Source organism: Drosophila kikkawai, chromosome 2R (assembly GCF_030179895.1).
Source record: "Drosophila kikkawai strain 14028-0561.14 chromosome 2R, DkikHiC1v2, whole genome shotgun sequence".
Lineage (NCBI taxonomy): Eukaryota > Metazoa > Arthropoda > Insecta > Diptera > Drosophilidae > Drosophila > Drosophila kikkawai.
The window spans coordinates 12,380,259-12,405,462 of NC_091729.1; the positions used below are offsets into that span (position 1 = coordinate 12,380,259).

Genomic DNA, 25,204 nt, shown 5'->3' on the forward strand with positions numbered 1-25,204 from the left:
TTTCAGAGCCAATTTGGTAGCTGTTTGTATAGAAAAACACTGATTTCCGGTATTTTGGTTATTTTGGTTCCTAGGGAAAGCGTTGTCCGATTTTGTTCAAAATTGCTATATCGTGTTAAAATAGCAACAAATTTCAGCTCCTTAAATTTCATTAATTTATCTTTACTTTTACCCGATCGTTCCTATGGGAGCTATAGGATATAGTTTCCTGATCCGAACGATTTTCATACTATATGTGCCTAGGGACAAATAATGATGATTGGTAAAGCTTCATGTCGATATCTTCAAAACTGATCGAGTTATTAATTAATGCCACAAAAACTGGTCAAAAACCCCATAGTGCACTGGCTACTGCTGGTTGAAACGGACACATGCCAAACGCAACTGAGGGCCTGCGCATGACATGGCCTGCACTTCTCGAGCAGCTGACTTGCGGGGGGTCCTGCTCCTGCCTGCCTGCCTGCCTGCTAACCCCTCTTCGCTTTCCGTATGAATTGGCCCGCAAAAGTAGGCAACACTTTGCATATTTAGCCAGCTTCCATTCAATTATTATGCTAAGTGGGCAACTCATCAGGCAGTCATTTGTTTTTCGACATGCAATTACGCTTGGAGCTCCAATCGATAAATCGAAGTCCCCTCTTTAAATGCACAAAATGCATCGCATTCCGGAACTCGACTGAGAAGCAGTTTCCCTGTGCTGTTCTGCGTTCCTGCGAGCTGGTAAAATGAATTTTGCGGTAGGCCGCGTAATTATTTTATACACTGCTCCCCTCTCTTAAGCCCCGCAAAACAAAGAGCTCCCTGCGAGCAGCAGCATAATATATCAAGCGTTGAGCAAGGCCCACAAAAGGCAGCCATAAAGAGCTCCCAGTTCCGAGTTACCAGGATCCTCTGCTCCCTGCTTCCAGCTGCACCCCATCTTCCGTGCTCCATGCCCATTATTATTTATGCGTATGCATAGGACGCAGGGCTGGCTCTGGCATCGGTTAACTTTATGTGCGGGGGTGTCGTGTGAGCCTTATTTAGTGACCTGCGAGTGAGCCAGCGCCTGCCGCAATCGGTTGTTGGCTGGTAGGAAAATTTAATATAGCGCCTGTCGGAGCAGTATTTTATATCAACTGGGTTTGGTCAGCTCACAATTTTTGCCTTTTTAAATTTACGATTTAACCCAATTTTTTGGGTGCTTTATCGTATGAGGTTGATTACTCCATTTGGCCAAATGTATTGAGATTTATGCCTGACAGCTTCTTTTTTTGGGTCAAAATAAGAAGGTAATTTATATTGTAAATGGTATATATATCATTCATAGGTGGAATATTTTACATGTGTTTAAATTTAAATTTGTTTTTTGTCTTTGTAGATTTTGCTATGCATTTTCCTCGAAAATAAGCAGGGGCTCTGTTTTTTTTTTTAAAGTTTTAAATAGGATTTGGGAACTCAAGTTTTCAGCTTGGCTTCATAAAGATAATTTCTGTATTTTATTTGATATGTAATATAAATATTTAATTTTCTTTTATAAAATCCCTGACAATAAATATTCCTTTTCTATAATTTCAAAGTCTGTTTTCATATACCACATTTCTCCTTTTATTCTTCCTAAAATAAACCCACTGTTATAGGTTCCCTAACAATTAGCCCTTTCTATTTATTTGTATTTTCCAATAAAACACCTCTATTTCAGCGCCCCCCCCTCAAAGTACTTAAGTCCGCTCCTGTCTCCTCGGCATGTGCCAATCCCCGTAATACATCTAGAGCCTGCCGCTTACCCCTTTTGGCCCCATGGCTTAGGCTGCTAATTAAAATTCAGCCATTGGCATCGTTTTGCATAGTTTCTAATTTGCCAGGGCGTTACAGAGAGACAGAGAGAGAGAGAAGGAGAGAGCAGGGGATAAAGAGAAAGAAGAGGGTGCTAGGGGGCGAGCCAAACAACATGAATATTTGAATATGGATTTGTGTGGTCTGGCATACTGAGTAGCATACTAAGCCTTGGTCACCGGCAGTTGGGGGCTAAGACGGGTTGGATTGGCCCTAAGAAGGTCTTTAGCTCTGAGTTTTTGTTGTTGTTGTTTTTTTTTCTCGTACACACACTCACCCTGACCCCCTGCTCCTCCTGAGCGTATTTCTTGATTTCACGCTCCAAATCAAGCTGCCTCGTTGTTGGTTTGGTTGTCCATGTTGTTGGGTTCACGAGAAGTGAGAAGGTTGAGCATCGCATAAGTTTGTTAGATTTGTACACATTATTTATATATGTATATCGTGTGTATGTGTGTTGGGTGTGTGTGCCTTTTGGAGGGGCTGAATGTAAGCCGAAAGTTTGAGCTTCGAGCAGACAAAGTGGCGTCAGTTAAATGGCCATAAGAAGTAGACAATAAAAGCAAGAGGGGGACTCTCGTAAAAAGTATATTCCAAGCCGGAGATACATGCGTGTATGCCACTCGTCTTATGTAAGAGTGCCAAAAGTCGGAGCTGAGAGTGGAAAAAACTCGATAGGATGTGAGGCTGTGGCCCAATTTGAGGCTAAACACGATAAATTATTGAACTTTTTTTTCTAGTAGGCTGGCGGCAACTGTAGTTTGCAATAAATAGAATCTGCAACGAGCACCGAAAATAGGAAATGTAAAACGCGCTGACCTCGAAAGAACTGCGCCATTGCGCCGGGCCGATTGCTCCCTTTTCCGGCCCTGTTAACGCGGCGTATACGCAACAACTTTTAATTGCTCGCCCGACGAGGCGAAATTTTTGTTTTCTTTCTCTTGTTTTTGTTCCTCCAATTGTGTGGGCTCTTTTTTTTTCTTTTGATTTGGTTGGGGTTTTTGTGGGATGCATTTTAATTACTGCTGTCCGGACCATGTATGCAACTATGCCGCATTTCCCTCGTCCACTTGTGTTTGTCTTTTATCAGTGACAAATTAATTTCGAGCCTCGCCAATCGGCAATCGCCATTCGCCGGTCAAGGCAGTTCTTGTTGGCCTTTCCTTTCAATTGGTATAATATAATAAAGAACCTATCGCCCGCTGGCTTACACTTTACGCAGAAAATAAAATGTGAATTGCCCCGAAAAAACGGGAATAAAATTCGGCACTGAGCCAAGGAGGGAGCATGAAAAAAACGGCTACTGAATAGCTATTGTCCAGAGCCATTCCATAGAATTGGTGGCCGAATGGCCGAAAAAAGGATGTTAAGCTTATGCAAATGGCTTTAACGCCGCGGGGTATCCACAGATAAAATATGAAGTTCGAAATTCAGTCAAGGATAGGGTGGCCTGTCTCTGGATTTTTCGCACTTGAGCTGTCACATTTAAATAAATGCAATTGTGCAATGCATATGAAAATGTGAAATTTATGAATATTTCTAGCAATAGCAATTCAAGCAGCACCATTAAAGAGCATCTCAATGCGATAATAGCTAAATTTTCCCTCAGCTGTATGCTGGATATTCCCATTGGTCTCGGCTTGTTGGTCTATTGTCCTTAAATAGATTTTCTGTTTCTGTATCAAGGTTATTTATGCTGCCCACTGGGAATATTCCCAACTGTCTCTGTCTCGGAAAATGCTATTTCCTACCGTATTTCCCTCCTTCCTTATATTTTATATTTTTGCTGTTTGCTTTTGGCTTGCCCGTCTGCCCGCCTGCCTTCTGCCTTTTGTTCTGTTTGCTCTTAATATTACGCATACGCCATGTGTGCTTGTGTGTGGGAGTTTAGCCAAGGGGCAAACATGTAATTAGAGAGGGGGCATGGTAGAGAGTTGGGATCAGTAATAAGCAGTTGGTTGTTTGTTACGTCCTTGGGGAGGTCGCTGTCGTTGTGGCTGGCTTAAAACTTGGTCTAAGGACCAAGGACTAAATGCAGTTTTGCGGCAACTCCAAAACCATTTCAGATTGATTTCCCCCGGGGGGGGGGAGGGTAAGCACTACGTCGATAAATAATGAAATGCAACAATGAATGCAGCAGGGGAGGGTGAGCAGTAAGGAAATGCACTTTTCCCCTGGAAAATGCCAGATGGCAGGGCAATGCATTACTGCTGCATAAGTGGGGCACCGAAGATGCATCCATTATGTCGCCGAAAAGTGTGCAACAGAATCGAGACTTTATTGGGCGGCGAACAATGAAATGACTAAGCTGCTGTCTGAGTGTGAGTGTGGAGTGAGTGTGTGTGTGTGTGAATGGGCGGGTATAAGTGTGTGTCTGTCTGTCCTGTACTGCACTTAATGTTAATTTGAACGACGTTCATTGATGTTGACTGCCGTCCCCATTCTCATCGTCGGCACAAAAGTTGCAAATTAATTAAGCGACACAACGGCAACAAGAACAAAACAGTTAAAAAATATGCAAAACATGTAGCAAACTGAATGAAACGTGTCAAGCTCTGCGTATGTGTGTGTGTGTGTGTGAAAATGGAAAATCAACAGTGGAAAACATAGGAAAAACAGTGTTGAAAGAACACTAGCTAGCAACTACGAGCTCGAGCTTCATTTGGTATAAAAGCGAACATTTTCTAGGCTCTACTTTAGTTTTTTTTTCACTAGGTTTTAACAAATATGGCGGTGTGTATATATATGTTTATAGTAGAGTATATAAAGGCTTAGTGTGTCTGCGTGTATGTGTGTGTGTGTTAAGAATAAAACAAAAGTTTTTACAGTTCTGATGTTGCATCAAATGTTTCGAACTCAAGATGCATAAAAAGTGTTTGTGTTTTTATTTATTTTTTGTGTGTCAGAGAGAAAGGGCAGGTGGCGAGAAAGAGTTGGAGATGGTGATGGGAGGGGAGAGAATGTCACCTTCTCCCAGTGTCTCCATCTCTCGACCTCTCTCTCTCCCCGCCTGCCCGTGTACGAAATCATTCTCTAGAGCATTGTTTTGCCGAACGAAAGAAAATTAGAGAGATAGTTTGAGAGAGATATACAGAGGTATAAAGAGGGGGAGAGAGACAGAGAGACTGGGACGCGGGTCAGGGGCTCGTCCGCGACCTTGTCCATTTCTGGTAAAGATTGGGGTGGGGGGTCTTGGGTCCAAAGCATCTGATCGATCGGGTCTTACCTGCTTCTGGGCCATGGCCTGCATTTGCTGGAACATCTGGCGCTCCTCCTCCTTGCCTGTAAGTGGATACAAACATTTAGAGACTCTGATCTTCTTTTGTTTGGTATACTAATAGATCATGGACTCACCCATGCCCTTGGCCTGTAGCATCTCCAGCAGCTTCTTGATGCTCTCATCGCGGGCAATCAGCGTTTGCTTCTGGGTCTCCACCCGGCACTCGAGATCCTTGATCGTCTCTCGCAAAATGCTAATCTCCCGCTGCAGATGATCGTTCTCCGCATAGATGGCCTCCATTTGCTGCTGCATTTCCAGGTTGGGCTGACGCATCCTAAGACGCAGCTCCTCCTCTAGCTGGCGCACCAACATGGCTTGTTTCTGTTCAAAAAAATATTTATTAGAATTATTTGTCTTAAAAATATATAAAATATTTACCTGATTCTCTGTGCTTAGCAGCTTCAACTGATCATTGATCAGACTGTACTTGGCACTTTCCTCCTTGCGCAGTGCCCGCTCCTTCTTCAGCTCCGGCGACCAGAAGGTCTTGATGCTGTGCATCGAACTGCCCAGCTTTTGGTTGGTCAGCTCCAGTTCGCGTTTGAGATTGCCCAGCTCCCGCTGCAAATCGGTGTTCTGGTGCTGCAGGTCACCCAAATACGCCCGATCCGAGGTGGGACCCATGCCCGTATTATAGCCACCCATGGCACTGGGACTCTGGCGCGCCGATCTGCCATATAGTTCGTCCTCTAAATACAGTCCCCGTTCGAGGGATCTGTCTCGGGAGCGATCACGTGGCTCCCGGATGGGTATGAACTCGCGATCGTGGGGATCCACGAGTCCACCGCGATCCAGCGATTGGTAGCGGGTTCCTGTGCGGGGGGATTTACGAAAAGTTATTTGTAAGCGAATTTTGTAAGTTGATTGCACAGAAAAAAATTAAAAAATACCTTTAAAAAAATATTAAAATTTTCAATTGTAAATTTTTAATTTAAATTTAAACAATAAATTCTATTTGTTTCAGTGCAATATCAGATATTTAAGAGATATTAGACATTGGTCATTACGTGGATAGTCCATGGCATGGGCCATCGGTGGTCTGCTGGCGCTCCGGCTGCGATGGTGACCCGCTCCGGCCGGACTTGTTGGCTCATCCATGTCGCGGTAGTATGGACTGCCCATTGCTGAAATTCACACACACACAGAATTCATGAGGATGACCGAAATGAGTGGATGACGGAACGGGTGGACGGGTAGCTGGGTGGCTGGGTTGGTTGGTGGTTTTATCTCTGGTGGTGGTTCTGATTCTGATACTGGTTCAGGTTCAGGTGGTTGTTTAGTGTTTTCGTTGGGCCACCAAAAACAAAATGAAGAGAGAGAAGGCAACCGAAAAAAAAACAAAAAACCGAAAACAAAAAACAACACAGGAAACACAGGAACAGAGTGTGTCTCTATAGGTGGCAACTAGTGCATTTTGGAGCAGTCTCTGCCTCATTTTCGTTTTTATTTTTATTTTTTTTTTGTTAGCTTTGGGTTAGTGGTGAGGGTGGCGGGGAACGCAGGTAACTTGTACAAAAATGTAAAGGAAAAACAAAGCAAAAGTCAACAGTAGGCAGGGAAGAAGTGTTTGTCCGTGTCCTGGCTTTGGTTTTTACTACACCTACTGCTTACACCCACTCTGACTACATTGTATGTCCTGGCTCATATTTCACCTGGCCTGAACCCACTCTTCAACCAGCGAGGGGCCATAAACTAAGTTTTCCTAGCACGAAATCATTTTGCACGTCGAGAGCACGAAACTAAATTTGCGGTTCCGCCAACGTCCTCGTCCTCGTCACCGTCATCGTCATCGTCAGTGTTCCCTGCTCGACTCATAAATGGTTTATTTCAGACCCTCAATGGCGGCCAAATGCTAATTAGCTGGAGTAACCAAGTGCCCTGACCCCGTTCAAGTGCAAAACAGTTTAGCTAACCATAATTGTAATCCAGTTTGAGGCTTTGATATCAAGCTGAGTGCTCGCGGCAAAGTTACACTGCGTTGTCAGTTCAAGGTGCACGCTTTTCCGCTGTGGTTTTCCTTTCGGCTGGGGCCCAACTGGCTCAGCTGTGGTCCATGTGTCCTGCTCTCTAATGCAATTTTCCAGCAGCTGTAGCTCCTGCTGCTGCTTCTGCTTCTGCTCCTGTTTCTATTCCCAACCAATTCAATTCCATTCAATTGAATTCCATTCCCCGCAAGGAATCCAATTTGCATGTGTTTGTGGCAAGGAGTGTCGAGGGTCGTTTGTGTGGGTTAATTGAAATGAAAAGAGTGAAAGAGTCGGCGGTAGAGATTCGCAAGATGAGTGAAGCGAAACGGAAACGGAAATGATAGAAAAAAAGGTAAATGAAAATGAAATAAATGAGAATTGAATCATAGTGAAAAATGAAATGAAATCAAATTTATGTACCATGCGCATGCGTGTGATGTTAGACAGAAATAATAGAGTTTAGTTAGAAATTGCATTAGTTGAGTCGACTACAAATAGTACGAAATGAAAATGGTTATACTATGGTTATGGCGGTACAAGTTAGAGAGCTAGCGAGCGATATACAAATCTCAGAACAGAAGCGATAATTTTGCATAATGAATTTTTAGCGAATTTGGGCGAGTTTTTTCTTTGCGAATCTTTTTTTAAGAGAATTTTGAAATGACAACTGCTCAAAGACAGCTTGGGGTTAGTAGTTCGATATACGAAATCAGGAAAAAGCATAGCCAATTGATCGAATTAATCGAAAATAATCGAAAAATAATCGGGATTTTCAAATGATCTCTCGCACAAACGATTCTGGGTGCTGATTTGGACTACGTTTGTGCTCGGATTATGCTTGGACTAGCTCCGTTAGCAACTATTGATCGGTTAATCGGTAAATCGGGATGGAGGTTTCATTCACCTAAAGGACTTCCGCGTGGCGCGCCGTAGTCCCGGGATGGTGATCGATCGACCGTCGGCAATTCCTGGAGCCGCCGCACGCGACCCGGACTGCGCACACCAGAGCTAGTTACTGGATTATAATCGTCACGTGACATAATCCGCGGCTCATCCGCGGCATGCAAACTCCGACTTCGACTCTGAATCCGACTTCGATTTCGACTTTGGTTAGGAGGAGGATTAACCCAGGGATATGGGTAAGAGAGAGTGTGCTGCTTGGCGAGGCCGTTCGCTTAAATGCAACGTTGAACTTTGATTTCGGGCTTCTCGGTTGATATGCACGGTTTTGATTGATTGATTGATTGATCTATTCGCGACTCCCTCTCTCTCTCTCTCTCTCTTTATCTCTCTTTCTCTCTCTCTCTCTCGATCTTGTGCGGCATCTGCAAGTGAAAGAATTGAAAAGAGAACGAAAAACATACACACAAATAGTACAATGGCACACAATCTGCGAGTTACTCTGGCTAGAGACAATATATTACATTACGCATACGCCCCGTGGCAGGCTTCCGTCTTTGCATTTAAATTGGCCCGCTCATCTTGCATATCCTTAACCTTTTTACCTAAATCTCAGCCAGAAGCTGTCCCACTACCAGGCCCATAAGCGCATAAACAAATACCATAAACAGACACACGGACAGGGGCAGGAAGAGAGCTGGCGAATACATCTCGCTGAGCATTGCATTACGGCGGCTCTATGCAAATTCGAGCTCCACGACGGCAACAAATCGCATGCAAATTGCCACTTGAGCGGTTGCCTCTCTACGGTTGCAAAAGAAAAGAAGTCTCAGACTCAGCTGCTACTTCTACGTCCACCCTCAAAGAGTGCCGCAGGTAGGAGTTTATGCCGCTGCAAAGTGAGGTGTCGTTTCTAATAATGTATTCAAAACTTTGCCTTTAAAATAGGCAAGAAAAGGCTTTGACAGCCTTATTAAAGGCATAATGAAAATATTAAAGAACTTCCCAAGAAGATTTTAAATACCAAGAACCTTCTCTCAAGACATAATTTCTGTACTTACTTTTTAAGTAAGAAATATTTTGTATGTAAGTAAAGTAAAGCTTGCTTCAATGGTATGTACTTCAGAATTAAATTTCTCTAAAGTAATCTATTAAATATTCATGTTTTACTTGAACTTGTATGCCACAGACTGCTTTACTTTTACCATTTCCCCAAGGGCCTTACTCAAGATTTGAAATATGGCTGTGAATGTCATGAATAGCAAATTGCAATTAAGCTGCCCGCATAAACAAGGCGGCATGGCGATAAGACGCAATGGAACGGTGACAGTGCCTGCCTGAATGGGCCAAGAGTGCGGATATCAACGGCAGCACCAGCTGCAGCGGCTCAAATGAAAGCATAAACGAATCAGCAAGCCGGAAGCCCATTCACATTCACAAGCCGGCAGACTCCGTTAGCGAATCTCTGGCTGTGACACAAAAAAAGAAGAAAAAAAAAAAAAGAAAACAACAGAAAAAAGTAGAAGAAGTAGGAAGTGCCAGCAGATGAGGTCAGGATATGGCAGACAGGCCATAAAATATCAGGCCCAGATTCGATTACATCGCCATGCCATTAGGGAGCCCCAAGCACTGCACTTTGCTGGGCAAACATAGCGATGTTCTATATATACATGGGCAAAAGAGGAAGCCCAGATAGATTGCACTTTGAGCTGCATACTTAAGGGAGAAGGAGGTCGAACCAGGGAAGGAGACCGAACCGGAGACCGAGCTGGAGACCGGAGACTGAGTCTGAGCCAGAACTGGATGACGGCACCGAGTAGGAATGCTGACCAGGAGCCATCTTATCAAACTATCTGCTTTGCTCCACCCCAAAACAAACATGTTGAATAGCCACCCAGAAAAAGAGAGAGGTAAGCGTAAAGAGAAGGCCTAGGAGTAAGCCTAGGAGAAAACCTAGGAGAAAGCCTAGGAGAAAACCTCAGAGAAAAGCCGGAGAGCGAACTCACCACGGCGGGTTGTGCGCAAATGCGTGGCATCTCTGCTGCCCACTCTTTGCTCACAACAATAGCGTCATCGTAAAATATTTTTGCCGTATTTTGTTGTTACCACTGGCCCAATGTATGGATTGGCGGCGTTTTCTTTTCTTGCACCCACACTCACACACACACACACACAAACGAGGCAGAGGCACATGTAAAATAAGGTTAAAATTTGAAATCAATAAAACTTATTTGACTGATCTAAAATTAGAGCAGGCAACTCAAATAACAACCGAAAGAAATAAATAATAAAGGCAAACACCGCAGCATTGACACGCAAACCGGGTGGCACAAACCCCCCGAAATAATAAAAAAATATATACATATATATATGTATAGGGAAAATGGGAAATGTAAAAGAAAAACTGTCAAATCATGCGAGCATTCGCGAGGATACATTCAATGCGTTCAAGCCTGCCCAAAAAATCTACTTCCCCCTTCGGAAATATCTAATTATGAGTTTCCAAATTGCTTGCCAATCCGTTTGATTGATTGATTGAGAGCCGTACAGGGCGTATGGGTAGTATACTCTAAAAAAGTCTAAAATTACAGACTAAACTAGGGGTTAAACTAGGACTCCAACTAAGACTAGGCAATCAGGGAATCGCGATAAATAATAATTGTATACAGAGTCACAGGAGAAAAGTATTAAAGAAATCACACAAAAAGAAAGGAAGGAGGGGGGTTACAGGGGGGTTACAGGGGTACTGGAAGTTAATTCATACCGCAGGCACAATGAACAGATTACTCATAACTGATTACGGTTAAATTATGGCAGCTCCTGTTACACAAGGCTTATATATATATACATGTACGCACAAATCAGAAATCAATATTGCTTACGGTTCACATCACAAATTGAACTTCTTTTTATATGCGTGTGTGTGTGTGTGGGTGAGTGTCTGTGTCTGTGTCTGTGTCTGTGACTGGGTGTGAGTGTTACGTATACGTAATGTGTGTTAAATAGCTCACCCGCTTTGCTTAGGCGATGAATTTTGAATGATTTTTCGTTAACGATTTGCGGGAGAATGAAATTTTTATAATCTATCTCCAGGCGCTGCTCCTCTTGCTAATGATGCTCCTTCGTTTGCCGCCTTATCCTAACCTGCCACTTCCGCTTCCGGCTTTTCAGAGCCGCAACAATTTGCTGCGCCTCCCTCTCACACACTCGCGCGCGCACTCATACACACACACACACACTGAGGCACTTGCACTGCAACTACATGTGTGTGTGGGCGATTTGTTGCTTGGCTTGATTGCAATATTTGTTGTCGCTGCTGCTGCCGCTGCTAGTGCTGTCAGGCGGCTCAATGGGCATTTCCGTTTCCGTTTTAGATTCCGGTTAGCTTGTCGCTCGCCGCCGCTGCTCGCTGCTCGCTGCTTGCTGCTACTTGCACTAATTCAGTTGATGACACTTAGTTAGGCTTTAGTTAGTTTGTTGACTTTGGTGGTAATGTCGTGGCGTGGCGTGTCGTGGTCGCTGGCTAATTGCATCTTGTGTATGATTTAAACGGGGTTTGTTTTTATGTACATGGCTGTGTTTCAAAAGTTTAAAAAAGGTTGGAGGAGGATTACGATAATTAGCGACCGCTTGAGCTTTTGTTGCTAAACTAATTAAAGTATTCATTCAGTTTTTTTCACTCCTCCGAGTTTCGAGTGGTTTGGCTTCGTGGCTTCGTGCCCAACGAGGCGGTTGTTTTTTATATTCCGAACTCGCTACAGCGTAGGAAAAAGCCACTGACACACATTCGAGGCACACTCACACTTACACACGCACACACTCTGGCACTTGTTCACCCACACAGATGCGCCGGAAGGCAGAGAGTAGATAGGGAGTTTGAAGAGTGCTCCGAAAAATGGAGTGCAGAGTGCAGAAAGGAGAGTGGAGAGCGTTCTACGCACGAGTTACGCTCCACGCTCCATGCTCCATGCTCAACGGACAACGTCAGGCGCAACGTAACGGGGAGAAAGGGGGAGGGTCTTAAGGGTGGCCTAGGGTGGCCCAGCATTATGCTGGCACCACCTTCTGCCACTTCATTCGCTCGGCTCTAGGCTCTGTTATACAGCTTATGGCTTTTCAAACTTAATGTCTCTGCTGTAAGGGTATGCGTATGAGTGTGTGTGTGTGCCCGTGTGTGTATATACACACATATACGTATAGGTATCTCGCATGGCTTATATGTAGGTTGAAGCAATTTATAATAATTTTTCCGTTCCTTCGCCCCAATCGATAGGCAGCGTTTAGTGGGGCAGATTACTCCTTTTGATTGACAGCCACACCACATACGTAGGTGTGTGTGTCTGTGTGCATGTATAGGCTTTTATCATCAAGGGTTAAGGGTTAAGGATTAACTCTATGTTCGGTTCACACAACTGTAGATTAAATGGACCCTTTATTTTATGCACTTTTCGGCTTTTCAGCATTTTTCGCAGCACATTTTGCAGGAAATCACTTTTCTGTATCCAGGGAGCTGCCTCTAGCGCTATTGCTGCCACTCACGCACACTCACTCACTGGCTCACTCGCACACCCGCACACACAGTCACACCGATACACACACTATTATAGGTAGCTAGTACAATTTATTTATTTAATGTGGTTTCTGCGAGTCAATGGAATTTTCACGCGCTGCCTCTAACTATTCTTCACTTTTCGCCGCCGCTGCGAATGCAATTAAGTTGAATTTTTTTGCTTGGCCTTATACATTTCTCAGCCCGAGATACATATACTGTGTGAGTGTGAGAGTGTGTGGGAATGCGAGAGGGTGTTGGTATGTGTATGTGTGTTCCTAACCCAAAAATGTATTGTGCGGCAGCTGGGTGGCCCGTTTTCGGCAACGCCGTTGTCCAACTAACTACCCTCAAAGAACTGAGCGCCGCTCGTGCGAGCCAGTCGCTGATATAGTCGTTGCTAGTGGTGAGTTTTCCGGGCTTTTCTCTCCTCCTTCCTCCAGAGAGAGCTCTGGCGATTGCAATCAATGAATTTTCATTTTGGCGCTCGCGCAGTTCGGCAAGTGCTGGCATTTCGTTGCGAGCTGCCAGGCCAACTTAATGGATTCCGGACTCCGGATTTCGGAATCCGGAATTCCAATGCCAAAATACATATGAAGCCAGCGCATTGCGTTGCGCTTCCTGAGAAAATAGAGACTTACGTTGTGGCTAAAATAATAATTTCATTCTGGCAATGCTGCGCGCCAACTATTTAAACGGCCCTCAAAGGTATGCTGCGGTTTTACCAGCTGGAAAATTATTAAGTAGACAAGTTTATGTTTTGTTTATAAAAGCAGGAGATTTTCTATCTCCTTATAGCCAGTCTTTTTTTAGATCTGAAATATATTTCATACAATTTTTAAATGTATTCCTTTGACTAAGTTTGGTCTCTACTAATTTGATCTGCGTTCGTTTTTCTTTTAAAATTTTAACTTAAACAATGCAACCGTCTTAATCTTATAAAGCTCATATTTATAAAAACATTAGGTTAACATGACAAAATGCTTAATGAAAGGTTTCTAAGCAAATGTGGCTAGAAACATGTAGAGCTACACTTGCAACATGTCGGCAGCACAGCGATATTGCACAGGTTCAGCAACATAATGGTATTAAAATTCGAAATTATCATATACCATGATTACCTCTATCTATTATCATAGTACCTCCAACTCTTATAGTCTTTGTTATCTATGGTATTATAGGGAAAATCGAGCAAGCAGACAGATAAACATGGCTAAATCGTCTCGCCTTGTGATTCTAATGAATACTATTTACACAAAATTTAGCTAAAAAATGTCTCCATCTAAATTTTCCATATAATTTTATAATAAAATCCTTTTTTGTTTGTGATTGTTAACTTGTTACTCTTTATTCTGGAATGTGTGTGTTTGTATATATGTGTGTGTGTTTATGGTGGTGTCATTTGTGTTTGTGAGTGTAATACATTTCTCATAATACTTAAGTAACGCATTTCCTATGACATAGCCCCCCTAGCAATAGCGGCAGCCTGGCCCCTTTCCCGTCTATTTACAGGTGAACTCCTCGTAGCTCTCGTCGCACTCCTCGCACTTGACCTCACAGCACCAACGAAACTGGCAGTGACATTGCCTGCTCCGCCGGATGTGCTGTGTGTTGTGGCCACGTCCGCAGCAGAGCAGGTCACAGCTGCCAGGACCATGGCCATTCCGCTGGCAAATCCTACCGCCAGTCCCCTGGCTGCCCGACTGAAGGCTGCGTTCGCAGTAGTTGGGCGAAGCCTCCAGATACACCAGCTCCATGCGCTTGGGCCAGTCGAGAACCGGTTTCTGGGCACGAGCGGCACCGGTATGCTTCTTTCTGTGAAGGATTAAGATATTAAAGGTTCCTCTTATCTTTAATCTCAGCTTGTTCTCACCTGCTTAATACTAATCTCAGTCCACGTTTGCCTTTGACGGCTTGAACAGTTTTGGCTTTTTGATACTTTGTCATGAGCTTGTCGCCAATCAGGCGAAAGGGCGGCAGGCTCTTCCAGCAGGTCTTCATCACGCAGGACCCGCTGACGCCATGGCACTTGCAGTCCGTGCGCAGCATCTTCTTTACCAGCTAAAATATATATTTTTTAAATTTTAATTATTAATTACAAAATAAAGTAGCACCTAAAAGGTTACTCATACGCACCGTTCTCCCCGCCCGATTGTTGTGCAGATTCATCAGGGTGCGGGCATCGCGCTCTAGTTCCCGGGCATCCATGAATCTTCGCGCATACCGCATCCCAAAGTCCACATCTGCAGAGCAACCGCCCCATTTCCAGGGCTCGTCGGGCGCTCCTCCGCCTGAAGCAGCTGGCGCAGACTTGTGACGCACATCGCAGCCGCAGGTGGAGATGTTGCCGCGGGCACAGGCGGCAGTCACCGCATAAGCAGCTCCGGCGCTGGCTATCGCATAGGTGTAGGCTGCCTCACGCGAAGCTAGAGAGGATCGGGAAATAAATTTGTAAGTACATTCAGCAAATAAAATCGAACACAGAGGAATCTCTCTCTAATAAAATTAATGTTTTTTGAGATTATTCTGCGAGGGCGTTTCTTTTGAGACTTGGCAAAGAGATGCACACTCACCTGTGGGTATAACATGGGCAAAGACATTGGCCTGCCACACCTTGGAACAGTTCCAGCGGTGTCCACGGAACTGCTGCTGGCACTCCTGGGCGCCCAGCTGGTGGCCCTCGCCCAGGGCGATCAGGGCTTCTGGCATCTCGCCGCACATGTGACGCTGGCCGAGCGTCAGGCCCGGTATCCGGCCGCAGAGCATGGCGGATGTAAAGCTGGACACTAATCTGACAAGAAGGCAAATCGAACAGAACCATAAATAACAGCTCATGGAGCGACACAAACGCTATATAAATACTAAATAAATAAATAAATAAACAAGAAACAAATGCCGATCGATGGCGCTGATCTGGAGCCCGATCGATCGTTCGATTGGCAATGGCTAAAAAGTCGTGCACAGCAAATGCCGCCGGCTCTTTTTGGGTTGGCTGAATGCATTTCCATTTCGTTTGCCATTGGAGGGAGCTGAAGCCTAGCCACGAGCCACCACCAGCTCCAAGCTCTGGCTCCGGATCTCAGCCAATCCAACACACAAAAGCACCGAATCGGGTCTGGCCAAGATTAATGCCTCGCAGTTGTCTGACGCACAGGGAAAAATAATAAAATTATATATTTTTCCATTATACAATTTGAGGGATTTTTATTTGTAATGAAAGGGTAAAATAAATAATAAATAATCCCTTGCAAAAATTATACTTTCAGTTAGAAGTTTTTTACATAATAAAGGAATCAATTTCGTACCAATAAACAAGTCGCCATGTCAGCTGGATTTGAGGGATGAAAATATTTACGGTTTTCTTGAGGGAATAAGAATCCCAAAAAGCAAGTGATTGCCAAAAGGTCATATGGTATATGTACATATCCCACTGCAAACTGAAGGGTATACAGACTTCGGCTAAACGAAGTAAGTTTTCTTTGTCTTAAACAACTTTTTATACCCTTGGAGGGTATTATATTTTCAGTCAGAAGTTTGCAACGCAGTGAAGGAGACCTTTCCGACCCTATAAAGTATATATATTCTTGATCAGCATCAACAGGGGAATCTTTCTAGATATGCCAAGAAGAAATCGATTTTTTGGCCATTTTTGCAAAATTTTACAAGGGGTTACATCATTAAAATTTTTGATTTTGATAAAAAATTGAATTTTCAAAATTTTAAAATGAAGTGTGCAGATTTATTAACTGTAGAAACTCTTGCACAGAACAGTTTTCCGATTTAAAATTAATGCTCTTTTGGCCGAGTTATGATATTTTTAATATAAAAAATCCGATTTTATAATACAAAATAATATTTTTCTAAGTCAAGGAATCATTTTCGGCCCTATAAACCATATATATTCTTGATCAGCATCAACAGGCGAATCTTTCTAGATATGTCAGGAAGAAATCGATTTTTTGGCCATTTTTGCGAAATTTGATAAATTAAATCATTAAAATTAGCAAAAATGGCCAAAAATTTTGATCTCTTAAAATATTAAATTTGGAATGCAGTTTTTTTAAATTAATAAAAACTAACACAAAACTGCTTTCCGAATCGAAATTAATGCATTTTTGGCTTAGTTATGATATATTTTAATTGTTACCTGAAAGGGTAGCTTTCTTTCTTGTTAAATATTTGAATTTATTAAAGAATATCCCATTTTTATTAAATATGTAACAAAATACTAATTGCAACTTGAATTCAATATTTGTTTGGGTTTTGGTTTTTAATATATATTTTGATTTAATAGATCATTATATTAGCCTCATTTTTAATTCATTTTAAATACTTAAAAATAAATTCCTCAAATTATTTAAACTTGTAGATTTTTTCCCCTGTAACATCATATCTATGGCAGGTGGCTGTGGGCTTGGGCGTTGTACTGTCAGTTTTAGTCAAATCCCAGCCGCCAGCCGTATTATTAGCCATAATTACGGAGATGCAGATGGAGAAGCTTGGCCATCCGTCGTGACTGGCTGGAGTGTCCAATCAAGTCGCGTTTACTTCAGTCTCAGACTCAGTCTCAGTCTCAGTCTCAGCTTTGACTTCGACTTGAGCTTCGTTTTCGGCTTCAGTTGAGTTGTCGGGTTAAATGGCGAAATTAATGCCAGCAGTCGAAAATGGCAAATGGGATTAATGAGTTTTGACAATGAGTTGCAAATTGCCAATTTCTGCTGTAGCTCTCTCTCTCTCTCGCCCTCTATTTGAGCGGCGCCTCCCACCTGCCGCCCACTCTCACCCACTTCCCCTGCAAGAGACGTGTCGGCTGTCTAACCTGTCGAGTTGCGGCTGCCAAACCAATCAGCATCAAACAGCTGCGGCAATAATCATGCGATCGATCGATTTTTGGTCCATAGTCTGGGCCAACAAAATAGAAATAAAAGCCAAAGGAAAGAGCCAAAGAAACACATCCCCGGGCCAAACAACTGGCGCACGGGTGGGCAACTGCAACGTTAACTCCAAATTTAACATAAACTTCAATTGCCAGGCCACATGGTTGCACAGGGGAAAATATGGGTGTTTTAGCTTAATTAATTTCCTTTTTGGTTAGAATTTATATTAAAAAGGAATATATATACATTATTTTTTAAGAAAATTCTACCTTTTGATACGTACATACATATAAGATTTATAAATGGATTAAAGAGATAAGACCCCAAGAATAACATTTGAAAAGGAGTACTATTTTGTACCAATTGAAGTTAAGTTAATCTGCTAAATATAAGCTGTAAATATGTGCTATACAATTTTAATTAATTTAGTAAGCTATGGCAGATATAGTAACGTTTTTTAAACTCTAAAAGCCCAAGGATAACATCTTCATATATCTTAAATATTTTCCAAACTAAACTCAACTTCTTTGCCGTGTATAAACAAATGTAAGTGGCTTTCGCTAGCTGCCACTCGAGTGTCTCCAACTGCAACTCCAGCTCCAAGTTAAATTCAAACTCCAGCTTCAACTTGAGCTCCATCTTGAGCTTCAGCTTCAGTTGGCGAGGCACTCTTAAACGCAGCAATTAAATCAATTTACAGAAATTACACATTTTACCAACCGCAGAGGAGCACGAAGACATGAGCTTGAAAAACCCTCGCTTGATCGGTGATCGTCGATTGGCGATATGCGATCGCTTTGCTGCCTTGTTGCTGGCTTGTTGAACACGCTGTTAACATGGCTCAAACCCGACTCGACGTCGAAATTGGTGGTAAAACTAATAATTAGGCTCGTTTAATAGGTCCACAAGGAAGGGAAGGAAGGCGACCGCAAGGCAAACCTTCAACTCTGGACTTGGCCCGAAATACGCGATCGATCTGTCAGCAGTTGGGAGCATCCGCTCTGTCAGTCAGCCAGGCAGTCAGTCAGTCAGTTGTTTAGTCTTTCAGTCATCCAGTCAGTCAGTCAATAGCTTTTACGTGCGTTCGTTCAGCGTGACCGTCAAGCCACCCCGCACCTTGATACACCTCACATACTCCTCCTCTGTATTCCCCCGTACTCCAAAACTCAAACGCAATCAAGGCAGCCATCTCCATCTCCTCGCAACCCTTTTGTTTTTAGCTGCTTTATTTAATTTGTCGCTTGGCCCGCCCCTCAGTCGGTTGCCCCGGTTGCCGGTTGCCTGTTGCATGTCAACGCCGACAATTTCATCATCATCATCGCCATTACCAGAACACATTTCAGTTCCAGTACACTGACGAAAACTCATTTAAATTGGTCTAAAATTTAGAGTAACATATTAACAATAAGGTTTAGGTTATTTGTTAACCGATTTTAAATAGTGATTGGCAGTTGGAATTTCAGTAACAAACCCAATTTAAGTTTAGCTAGTTTATGTTGAAATGTAAGCTAATACAATTCTATATCTGGACTTTCTAATAGACTTTGTTTCCTTAAGAAACCTTTACAAGTTCCCCATGATCCTTTGATCCTTCTCTAGATCTTCTGAGAAAAGTTGACCATAATTTTGCTCTCTGTAGAACCCTTTCCAAAAACCTCTTCATGATCCCTCAGAATCTTCAACAGCTCGAGTCACGTGTGCTTGATTCGCGCTTTGTTTAGAGTCCCCCTTTTTTTTTTTGCTCATAGTCCTTGGACTGCTTTACTTTTTGTTGTTTTTATCTCAGGTTCTATATCGGGATTGTGTTCGTGACCCTTTATGCTGCGTGAGAGCAAGGACCTGCCATGAACTTGATACCGCTTCCGCCTCTGCCTCTGTGTCTGCCCCTGGAAGAGACTCCCCTGCAAAATAGTAGAGCCTGGCTTGGCATTTACAAAATGCGAAACTAGTTCCATTGACAGTCTTATGGCTTCTGCCGTCGGACAAATTGGTGATTCCTCACAGGCCACTAATTTGCACAAAAATATTTGCCACGACAACGCGGCAGACTCATTAAAAATGGATTAAGCCGGGTGCATAATTCAACGGCAGCCAAGCCGGGGCCACTAATGCAGCATAAATGCTGCCCCCTTCGACTTCGACTCCGACTCCAATAACAAGCCTCAAACCAGAAGCAGCCACAGCAGCAAAAAAGCCACAAGAAATGCTGACTTAATGCGCACTTTGGAGCCTCATAAAAATATGAGTTTAATATTTTCACGCGCAGGCGTAGCGGCAGCAGCCAGCGCTCTCCACTGGACCCACTGGCGATCAGGGAACTGTATGTATATATATATAGGTATATATAGGTGTATATATAGCCTGAAGCCTAAGTCTAGGGCCCTGTCATAATTGTGCGAATCTAGTCGGCCAAATAGTTTCGACCCACCGCTGCGCAGGCGGCTTTGGCTATTTATACCCAGTAATTGGAGAGGAAATGGGTATAATATATACTTGTTAATTGAAAATAAAAAGAAGAAAGCCTTAATTAATAAACTATAATTAAACTATAAAAAACTGTAAATATTTTTTTAATAAAATGAATGACTAGAAATATATCTCTTGAAAGTTGCCAGTAAGAAAACCTTTGCTATACGGACTTTTATAAAACCTACAGAGAACTATTATATTTTTTAATTGAAAGTTAAAAGAAAGAAAGCATTTTGTTTATAAACTATAAAGTGTATGGTATAAACAATTACTTTAATGTTTTTCTAAATAATATATTCCTGAAAGCTTCAAGAGACTAAGAACAAACTACCTACTTAACATATTACTTAGATTCTTTAAGCAATCAATAATCTTACAAATCAAATATTATACTTTTATAATATCTAAAATATCTCCCATCCAAAGTAATAAGTATCTCTTAGTTCACGACCTTCTAGCATCAAGTTCCTTAGGTTTTATTCCCTGGACTTGGCTCTGTGGCGATCTGACCGGTAGCGCCTCCAATAGCAGGCAGATATATATGGCCGGCGCTCCGTCTGGTAATTACATGCCTTGCTGACATGTTCATGGCCCTCCGCGGACCCTGCTCCGCCTCATGCTCTCCTCCGTCTCCTTTGGCCAACTCCAACTCCACCTCCATCTCCAGTTTGCCAAGCGCCAATTGGAGGCGGAAGCAACAAAGGCGCTTTAATCCGACCAAAACAATGCGTTGGTCCAGGAGAATGCTCGTGGGGTTCCTCGCCTCCCCTCGCTTTTCGGGGCATTTGAAAGTTCCGTGTGCGAGCTGATAAAACAGCTTTGCTCTCCTCCAGCTGCATGTAAAGTGGGCGGGGCCGGTATCGGGGCTAGAGAGGGAGTGGCCCAGGGAAAGGGGCAGCGAACAAACCGAAAACCCATAAAGGCTGTTCAACATGCCATCAATAAAATACAAATATTCCAAGGGGGCCAAACGGAGGAGCATGGAAACGAGGGAAGGAGAAGTAGTAGGAGGAAGAGGAGCAGGAGGAGGAGCAGAAGGAGGAGCACTGGAGCGGAGCAGACCATGGTCATGGCCAAGAAAAATGTCGCTGCCACGCTCAGACAAACGGCAACAGCAACAATTGCTGGCCATCCTGGCCACAAAAACGACGACGTAATTGACCAGAGAAAGACATATGTACAGGCACTGAGAGAAAAGTTGGAGTGAATCATTCAAAGGATATAGAAATTTTGAATTTTCTTTTATATGAATAAATGTTTTGTATGATTGAAACATATTTTTGGCAGACTTTGGGAAAATATAGATCTAACTAGTAACTTTCTTACTAGTGTCGAACTTGAGCATTTTACGGAAATACTTTAACAGCTTTCAGCTAGAACCTGTTGGGAATTTTAAAGCAATTTAAGTGCTACACGGCGAACATGCTAAAGAGACCCCTTGTGTTCTATGGACGTTATAAATATTTATTACACCTTGATATTTATCTAAAGTCCTATTTTTTATTTGTTTTTTATCTCTAATTTCCCAAATTGCTCGAGTCTTTCTCTCAGTGTACGCATGCCGCGTCCATGTAACAGGTAAAAGCCAAAACGGATCGTTCGTCATGGACAATTGGCAGAGACCAAGTGGTCGAATGGCCACTCAGGCAGTTAGCCAGTCAGGCAGTTGGCCAGCTTGGATCGCTCTCGCCCTTGCCGTCACCATCAACATCGTTATAGCCATCGCGCGCCCTGGCAAACAGATCAACGCAGATAGTTTTGTTTGTGCTTTGAGGTTTGCAGTCGATCACTCATCCATAGCCGCAGCCACAAACAAAAAAAAACTGAGTGGTAAGAGCCACAATGCCGGTCAGGCCGGGAATGGAGCTGAAAAAAAAACAAGAGATTCCTCGACCACCGTACCGATGCCAGGCGAGGCGACGGCTCCCGCACAGAGTTGGCCGTGCAGGTTGGCCTGGGAAACGAGGAAACGTGGAAACCTGGCCGCTTGGCGACTGGCAACTGGCAACTGGCAACCGGCAAGAGTTTATGCCATTTTGGGCTTGTAAATGCTGGCTCAACTGGCGCAGAGTGATCTTGATCGCAATTTGAGCGTTTGTCTGCACGTTCATGCGTTCCAATTGTCCATGTAAGAGCACGAGTGCGAGCACGAGGAGATGCATCTGTATCTGGAGGATGCAGCTGGTTTCCTGTGCCGGGGCATGCGCTTTAAAATTGCAGTAACCTCAATTACACGAGCTAAGCATTTCTGGGTTAAGACCCTTTGAAGCTTCTTGCTGGGTTTCCTTTTTTTATTTTTTTGTTTTTCGGTTAAGTTCAGGTTCGGTTTTGGTTGGAGATCTGCCCACTGACAGACCAGCCCACTGACAGAGAAATAAAGGAGAGAGAGAAACAGAGGTAGGCCTCCTTTTACCCCATCAAGTTGCGGCCGCGTATCTTTAAGATACACTCAACTTATTGCAACTGCAACTGCATCAAGGCAATTAGATAGCACTGACACACACACACACACACACACACACGGCAACTCTATACACAAGGCAATGTTGATGAGTTTATGGCAAAAATTGATTTCCAGTTGTCGTTGCTCCTCCCCCCAGGCCCCCACACCTCTTTATCCTGAATCCGATTTTAGCCGTGGTTTTAGATACAGTTAGAGAAATAAGAAGTAGCTTTGGCTTCTTTAATTGTAAAATATATCTCGAAATTGTACAGGTGTAAAGGAATATTCCCATAAACCTTTCTTTGACCCTTTAACCTAGAAAGTTGACAGGTGCACAGAAAATATACCCAAGAACCTTTTTCCCCTACTTACGAAGGAAATCTTGGAGTATTTCAGGACCTTTTTGAAGCTTCTAAATATATTTTAATTAATTTTTAAATATTTCCCAGAAGATAGCAAATATCCAACACAAATAATAGAATACTAAATGCATCCTTGGAATCTAGAAATCATAATTAATCTCATTTTTTTCTCGGTGCTTTCCCCGCTTGATTCGCCGCCGTACAAATGGCACTCGGCCGCGATGAGAGACTGCTGTCTTTCTGTCAGTTTTGTGTTTTAGTTGCTGCCTGCCATTTAATTGCCAATTTTAATGAGATTTTTTCCAGCGCTTTTCCCCTGTTTTGCCCGACTGCCAGTGGCCCACAGCGCCAACTATAGAATACACGGGGATGTAGAGGAGATACTACCACCGAGGCGGTTACTGTTTGGGCGTTCGATAAGGATTTAACATACATCGCGCCGTGGCTCTAGAGATAAAAATTAGCGATCGTGTCCGGCGATGTGCCTGATATAGCTAACTCGTAGAGGAACACGAAGGCAAACACAGATCGAAATTCGAAGCGAAGCGAAAGAGTTGTCAACTCGTGCAGATCTGTCAGCGATAAAAGGTAAAAAATACAACAACAACAACAGAAAAACCAAGGGGAACCGCCACAGGAAAGTGCTGGGAAAATGCTGGAAAAACCCAACCCAAACTCCAGCAGTGCTAGGCATAACTGTTCGTTCGTTCGTTCATTGGGCCGTTAAAGTTAATGTTCATGAAACGTTTATGGGGCTACTATACCTTATTTCCATAATCCAGAGTATGTAGATTAAGAGCTTGTTATGTATTTTCCACATGACGATGCAAATCCGCGGCACACAACACGAATACGAGCCCACCAGCAGCTGGCCACTATCATCATATTCTATTCGCACTAAAAGTCTCAATACGTTCGAGGCTTAATTTCCTTTCGCTGAGCTTTGCACAAATAATAATGCTGCTGCCCCGCCAGTCTACGTCTCCGTCTCCGATTTCCACTATTCCAAAGGGCTGACTGTTTACCCATAAACCGATGCCATGCGAGACGAACCCAGACCAAGGGAAACTCTTCTTCTATTGGTAAAGTTAGCAGAGGCTTTTGTGATCCGTTTTGTTGTTATTAATGAACCGAAAAGCGCAGACGGCAGCACTCAGTAAGTGACCGAAACCGAAAATACTCGGGCGTACGATACGAAAAAAAAAACTACAACAAAAATACAACAGAGTTTTTGTCCATTTGTTCGTATGCTAATTAACACCTTCTGCTACGGTTCGGCCAGCGGCGTTTCAATTAAGTCATCGCGAGATCGGATCACCAGGCGGCGGAGATGGCCAGCTTCGGGTCCAGCTTTAGCTTCAGCTTTGGGTCGTTTATCAGCGCGTGCGTTTCATTCATGCAAATCTCCGGACTTGGCCCGGCCATAACTCAGACCCGAAACTGCCATCAGCGGCATCATCATCCATCAGTGGGAATCCAAGTTTTTTTTTTCTGTGGGGGCGGGGTATGAGAATGTCCGTCCGATGGGTCAGTTGTCCGTCCCTCGGCAACTACACGATTTTTTAATTTATGATAAAGCGCCTCCGACTGTCACAACGGAATTGCGGCAATACCCATAAACGGCTCAGCAGGTGAAAACTACCAAAAAAGAAAAGCAAAAGAAGTGCCGAACGCCGACCGAGATGGAGATATGGAGATGGGATCGATCCCCAATCCCAGAGATCTTTGGATCGTGCAGCGCTTAGACGTCCCGGGCGCGGAGATTAACATAAATGCAGCTCATTAGTGACGCAATTAAAGAGCCAAGGCGAGCCGACAAACGCTTTTTGGGTTTTCAAGGAGTCGCGCGATCGATCGACACTGGGTTTTCTGGACACTGGCACCTGATCACTCCGACTTTCAAGCGCGAGGTTTGTATAAGAACTGAGCAAAAACCGAAAAAACAAAACTATTCACTTGCCAAGCAGCTCCCCAGTGGCATATGTCGAACATGTTGGGGTTCGATGGGATTTTAACTGGTGGTTAAAGAGGTTTCTTCTGGGTCTGCTGAGTGTAGGAAATATTTTTGAAGAAGATTAAAACAATAATGAAAAGGGCTTCTCTTCAGTTGTCAAATAAATCTTTCGCCTTTACTTATGGGTAGCAAAGATTATTAACTTGTTATTGTAATTAGATATTTAATGTAAAAAACTATTTATCTTAAGGAAATTACAATTCTAGAGACGATGCACATCTTAAGTATTAACGATCCTTTATAAACAAATTCTTCAACTAACAAGGAAGCCAAGGCCTACAACTAAGCAGGATGAGTTCCAACTGTTTTGTACACAGAAACCGTACTATTCTGTACTAACTGTTATATTCTGTGCTGTTCCTATACTAACTGATTAGGTATGTATTTAGAAGGAATACTAAAATCCTTTACTTTCTCAATTTGTATACCTTTAGAGGGTATTCTTATTTTAGTCAGAAGTTTGCAACACAGTGAAAGAGTTATTTTCAAGCTTATAAATCATATATATTATTGATCATCATCAACAGCCGA

General features: G+C 43.2%; 2 protein-coding genes across 8 annotated transcripts in view; both read right to left on the reverse strand.

Moving 5' to 3' along the window:
- brp (ELKS/RAB6-interacting/CAST family member bruchpilot) overlaps nt 1–12,857 on the reverse strand; it is a 39,511-nt gene extending 26,654 nt beyond the window's left edge. For all 6 annotated transcript variants that reach the window (XM_070283931.1, XM_017172043.3, XM_070283932.1 and 3 more), the window contains exons 1-7: nt 12,792–12,857; nt 10,971–11,533; nt 7,964–8,384; nt 6,100–6,216; nt 5,471–5,904; nt 5,167–5,413; nt 5,039–5,094 (exon numbers count right to left, since the gene is read on the reverse strand). In XM_070283931.1, the coding sequence (XP_070140032.1) occupies nt 5,039–5,094; nt 5,167–5,413; nt 5,471–5,904; nt 6,100–6,216; nt 7,964–8,099 (990 nt within the window). In that variant the 5' untranslated portion in view covers nt 8,100–8,384; nt 10,971–11,533; nt 12,792–12,857. The remainder of the gene's footprint in view (nt 1–5,038; nt 5,095–5,166; nt 5,414–5,470; nt 5,905–6,099; nt 6,217–7,963; nt 8,385–10,970; nt 11,534–12,791) is intronic.
- A 992-nt stretch (nt 12,858–13,849) lies between these two features.
- Wnt2 (Wnt oncogene analog 2) lies at nt 13,850–24,564 on the reverse strand. 2 transcript variants are annotated; one of them, XM_017172349.3, is made up of 5 exons: nt 23,424–24,564; nt 15,082–15,294; nt 14,645–14,934; nt 14,382–14,569; nt 13,850–14,323 (listed from the first exon to the last, which is right to left on the reverse strand). In XM_017172349.3, the coding sequence occupies exons 2-5, from the start codon at nt 15,272–15,274 to the stop codon at nt 14,011–14,013; spliced, it is 984 nt and encodes a 327-aa protein (XP_017027838.1). In that variant the 5' UTR covers nt 15,275–15,294; nt 23,424–24,564; the 3' UTR covers nt 13,850–14,010. The 2 variants fall into 2 exon arrangements, with proteins under 2 accessions (XP_017027838.1, XP_017027837.1); XM_017172348.3 differs by having other exon boundaries at nt 13,851–14,323; nt 15,082–15,299.
- Nucleotides 24,565–25,204: the final 640 nt, after the last annotated feature.